At 30.9% G+C, this 5,001-nt stretch overlaps 1 protein-coding gene across 1 annotated transcript; it reads left to right on the forward strand.

The window, feature by feature from the left end:
• The first annotated feature begins 831 nt into the window (after positions 1-831).
• LOC145031422 (receptor-like protein kinase FERONIA) lies at positions 832-3,623 on the forward strand. Its single transcript, XM_078979966.1, has 3 exons — positions 832-2,124; positions 2,255-2,401; positions 3,320-3,623. The coding sequence occupies exons 1-3, from the start codon at positions 1,204-1,206 to the stop codon at positions 3,512-3,514; spliced, it is 1,263 nt and encodes a 420-aa protein (XP_078836092.1). The 5' UTR covers positions 832-1,203; the 3' UTR covers positions 3,515-3,623.
• The last annotated feature ends 1,378 nt before the right edge of the window (positions 3,624-5,001 follow it).

Consider the following 5,001-nt stretch of genomic DNA (forward strand, 5'->3'; position numbering starts at 1 on the left):
TCCTTTTTCTTCAAAATAATGGTTTTCAAAAAGGTTAGTTTGAGGTGAGATGTTGAAATAAATAATTGTTTGATAAAAATTATAATATCAAACTAACATTTTGCTTATTCAGCTTTGGTTACATTTTTATGTTTTAAAAAGTTACAAGTTAAGTTATTAATTAAAGGTGAATGGTGCAAAGTGTAACTAAAGCATATATTTTACAGGTTTATACACGGATCTTCGGATCCTGTATAACCTGGGTACTTAAGGTCAATTTGAGTGAAGGAGAGCCATATTCATTGGTTTATTCAGAATTCATTTACTCTCTTGTTTTTTGGTTGTTTTATCTTCTTTGATTAGGGTTTGTTCTTAGGGTTTGTATAATTCATTCTCTAATCTTGTAGATATGTTAGTTTTAGATTGTAGATCTTTTGTAGCTAGTGAGGTTTCCCTTAAAGTTGATGTAAACTATTTGTCTATTGATCCTCAAATGATATAATAGATGATGATGTTGGATATATGTCACTTTACAAATTTTCACACATACCCTAAAAAAAATAATACATAAAATGAAATAAGTTTTTAGTATAATCTGATTCACACATGCAATATACATCTCTTAATCGTCAATCACTTTGTACTAAGATGTTTTGAATTAATTGATTGGTTGTTGATTAATAACGGTTACATAGAATATTCACAATCTTTATATCCAATTATGCATGTGGATAAATCTATGATTTTGGTAACCAATAATAAGCGCCATTTCAAAATCCTTTTTGCTTTTCCCCTTTTTCATTGTCTTCCACCAAAAACTCCACTACAAGTTGTCTAACTTTTGCTTTTTCTTTGTGGCTGGCATCATGCCACCAACCCAAGAATGTACATCGTTTACAAAAGCATACCTGGTATTCATTAAGGAACATAAGGGGCTATGAATAGTTTGATGACTGCGTAAATGATTTAATGAAAACAGTCGTAAGTCCGACATTAATTTTTACAAAGTGTTGGGAGGTTGCTGTTTTCTGGTTTCTGGTTTCGGTGGTTTTCATTAACGTGCAGTCATAATTATGGGTTGTTTAGTCAGTCAACAGTTTCCACAGCATATATTGGCATGATCATGATCAACAGAAACTTCACAACCATTATTGACATAATTTTTCTTAGCAACATTTCTTTTTCTTTTCAGTACTCTTGAGCTCTAGATTTTTTTCCACACTAATGTCGCTCATTAGAGATTCGCAACACCTTCGTGTACCCTTTAGAGATATCGAAATAGCCACTAGAAACTTCACAACCATTATCGGAAAGGGTGGATATGGCCATGTCTATAAAGGAGAACTCTTACTTTCGGGTAAACTTACCTCTGTCGCTGTGAAGCGACTACCAAAAAACAACCATTCTGGTCAAGGTCTTAAGGAGTTCTTAACAGAGATTCAATTACTCTCCCGTTATGAACATCCAAACCTTGTCTCCCTTCTTGGTTACTGTGAGGAACACGATGAAAAGATCCTTATTTATGAGTATGCAGAGCATGGAAGCCTGGACTGTTACATAAGTATGGCTAATACGAGGTTTCGACTCCCATGGAAGCAAAGAATTAAAATATGCATTGACGCAGCACGGGGTTTGGATTATCTTCATAACCATGTTGCAGAAAATCATAGAGTTATCCACAGGGATATAAAGAGTGCGAATATTCTTTTAGATCACAACTGGAAAGCTATGATTTCAGATCTGGGTCTTTCCAAGATAGGTCGTGCAAATGAAAATGAGAGTTATCTCATTACAAATGTTGGTGGCACACATGGGTATTGTGATCCTGTGTATATGAATACAGGTATTCTGACAAAAGAATCGGATGTTTATTCATTTGGGGTGGTATTGTTTGAAGTCTTATGTGGGAGGCCATTCTTTATGAAAGTAAATGATGAAAGCCAATTCCTAACACAACTAGCTCAGACCTGCTACGAAAAAGGGAATTTAAATGATATAATTGATACTGATTTGAAGAAACAGATGAACTCAGATTCCTTGAAAAAGTTCTCAAAGATTGCATATAAGTGCTTGAAGAATGATCGGAAACAGCGACCCTCAATGGGTTTGGTGGTAGAGAAACTTGAGAAAGCTTTGGAATTGCAAGTAAGTTCAATTTTTTTTTTGTGAAAGTTTTACTATACATAGTAAGTAAACAACTATAGACTGAACTCATATATGTATATATAGACTATAGTGTTTCTGCTTACACTTTTCTACAACTTTTCTTGGATAGGAACGTGCGGAAACATGGGTACCAAATGTACGTTCAATGTTTTTGAAGTTCATGCAATTCCTTGATGTCCATAAGTGCAAATTACAAATGCACTTCTCTTGGATAGTTAGGAACTTGCATACACTTGTGGAAATGTCGGCAAGAAATGTACGTTTAATATTTTTGAAATTCAAGCAATTCCTTCATGTCCATAAGTGCAAAAGTAGAACTAAACTTTTCTCATTGCAATTATTCAGTAAAATTGAAATGAATTATTTATTAATTTTTTAAAATATAAATGGTTAATTTGATATATAATGATTTTTGGACAAGTCCATATTTTCTACCATTAATTTCATGACGACAGCATGTCAGATTAATTTCAAAATCCATTCCATGCATGATTCCTAAATATTTTTGTAATCATAATTCACTCAAATCTAAAACTTCTTTTTGCTATAAAATAAATGAATTGTTAACGGCCGGACGGAGTGGAGCGGGAAAGGGGAGCGGAGACCTTCACTCACTTTGGAACACCACACCGTGGCTGAGAGGAGCTTCCAGCGCGAAAGGGGTGGGGGTGCCGCACTCCGTCTCCTCATTCTATTAGACAATTTATTTTTTTTCTTTTTAAACATTTTTAATATTTATAAAATTATATACCTACTAAAAATATAAAATATATATCAAAATTCATTCTTTTTAATTTTCTACAAAATAAGTATAATATATGTATGAATATATATATATATATATATATATATATATATATATATATATATATATATATATATATATATATATATATATATATATATATATATAATGAGGGGAGCTTCCCACTTATTTCTTGGGTTTTAAGTGAGAGAAAAAAAAGTGAGGGAAATAATGGTGTGACCCAGAAAAAGTGAGAGAAATATCATTCACACCGTGCCGTCTAATAATTACATTTTATAATAATAATAAGCATAAAAAACAATAAAAAAAGTAATTATTATGATCATTCATCGGAAAAGCCATTGTCTTAATTTTCTAGCGAAAAAAACCTTACATTGTTTTTTCTTGTTTTTATTGTCTTTTTTGTAGGCTAACAAGAGGTGGATTGTGATCTTGATACTTTTGCTGATAATGATAAAAAAACAAGTAATACTAAAAATACTATTGATTCTGTTTTTCTTACTTTTATTATTACTAGTATTATTATTATTATTGTTTTTATTTATTAGAACTCTATGCAATAGGGGTTGTGTTCAGATTTCAGATATTCGGATTTCATATTAGGTTGGGTATTTATAGATATATCTGATTTTGTAACAAACCTTAAAAAATATATAATTGTCGGATGCTACTTGTATGTAAAGTGTGTCAATGGACATTCCTTCTTTTGTAATTTTTGTTAGAGAGTATGTAAAAGATATTAAAAGTACTTACACCCTTCAAATTTCACGATGGACACCCTTAGAAATTAAATTTTTAAATAAAAAGTTAACAACAATATACAATTCATATTTGTAACAAATTAAAACATGGAAAGTGAGAAAAAATAAGAAAAAAAAAACCCTAATAATTTTCACAAAAAGTGTTGATAATCAAGATATATGGATTTTCGTATAAACCATCGTTGTTTGCATCCATGCCTATCTGAATCTCCGACCGCCATCAACCCACCGATGCTTGCCTTTTCACCGAGATCTATCAAAGTTTTTTGTCCATCTTGCTTTTTTCTGTATCCATCATTTGTTGTCTGCCAACTTCTGGACAATAATTTTATTCTTGAAAATCAGGTAAGTCGTCTTCCTCTTCAAATTATAATGGTTGATTTTAAGTTTTAAGTGAGACAAAGAAAAGGTCTTCTTAGGCATCTAAATTATAAAATAGAATGAAAATATAAAAGAGAACATATAAATTATAAAATCACGTATTTATTTAAATCAACGATTATAATTTTATATAATTAAAAAAATTATTTTAATTAATAATTTATTTAAAATTTGAGTTTTTACTATGAAAACTTAATTAATTTTATAATTATGATTTCAACCGGTTATAAACTAGTTTATAATAAAAATATATTCCTCGAAAGCTACTAGATTATATCCAAGATTGAGATGGTTATGATTTTTTATTTAAAGAAAAAAAAACAAAAAAAAAAAAAGTGAGTAGAAGTTTTTTGGGGTGTCTGGATATATTGAATTTTTTTAACATATCCAATAGCCGACCTATTTAAATATCCGGTTACCCGATTATCCGAATTTTCAAACCCGATACCGATTTACCCAATTAGAATAAAGCTAATTCAAAACGGATCAGATCAGTAATTACTTATCATTTATTTTCAACATAACTATTATGCATTTCGTTTTCACTCACATTTTCTTCTCTGGCAACTAAACCCAACTTTTGGCCATGAGAGGTAATCTTGGCCGGTATAGCCGTCTTCCATCTACCGCCCTTCTATGGTAATCCTTTTCAAATAAGTGCAAATCCATTATCCATATGTTCTAGAAGAATAGAGATGCGTGGATTTCATTGTATATGGTATATGATCCCTTTTTATTTCCACACCCACCCATCTCGGGTAAGTCGTAGACTCAAGTAAATTTTTATGGTTGTAATGTTTGGGTAAAATGTTGAGGATTTAATTGAAGGAGTTATAAAGTTTCATGGTTGTAATCTTTAGATAAAATAATGTTAGGGATTAAAATGTCGGGGTTTCTAAATAGACATGATAATTCTTGACACGACCTGAAATACGATACGAAATAAAC

Source organism: Lactuca saligna, chromosome 2 (assembly GCF_052625555.1).
Source record: "Lactuca saligna cultivar CGN05327 chromosome 2, ASM5262555v1, whole genome shotgun sequence".
In the NCBI taxonomy this organism is placed as follows: Eukaryota; Viridiplantae; Streptophyta; class Magnoliopsida; order Asterales; family Asteraceae; genus Lactuca; species Lactuca saligna.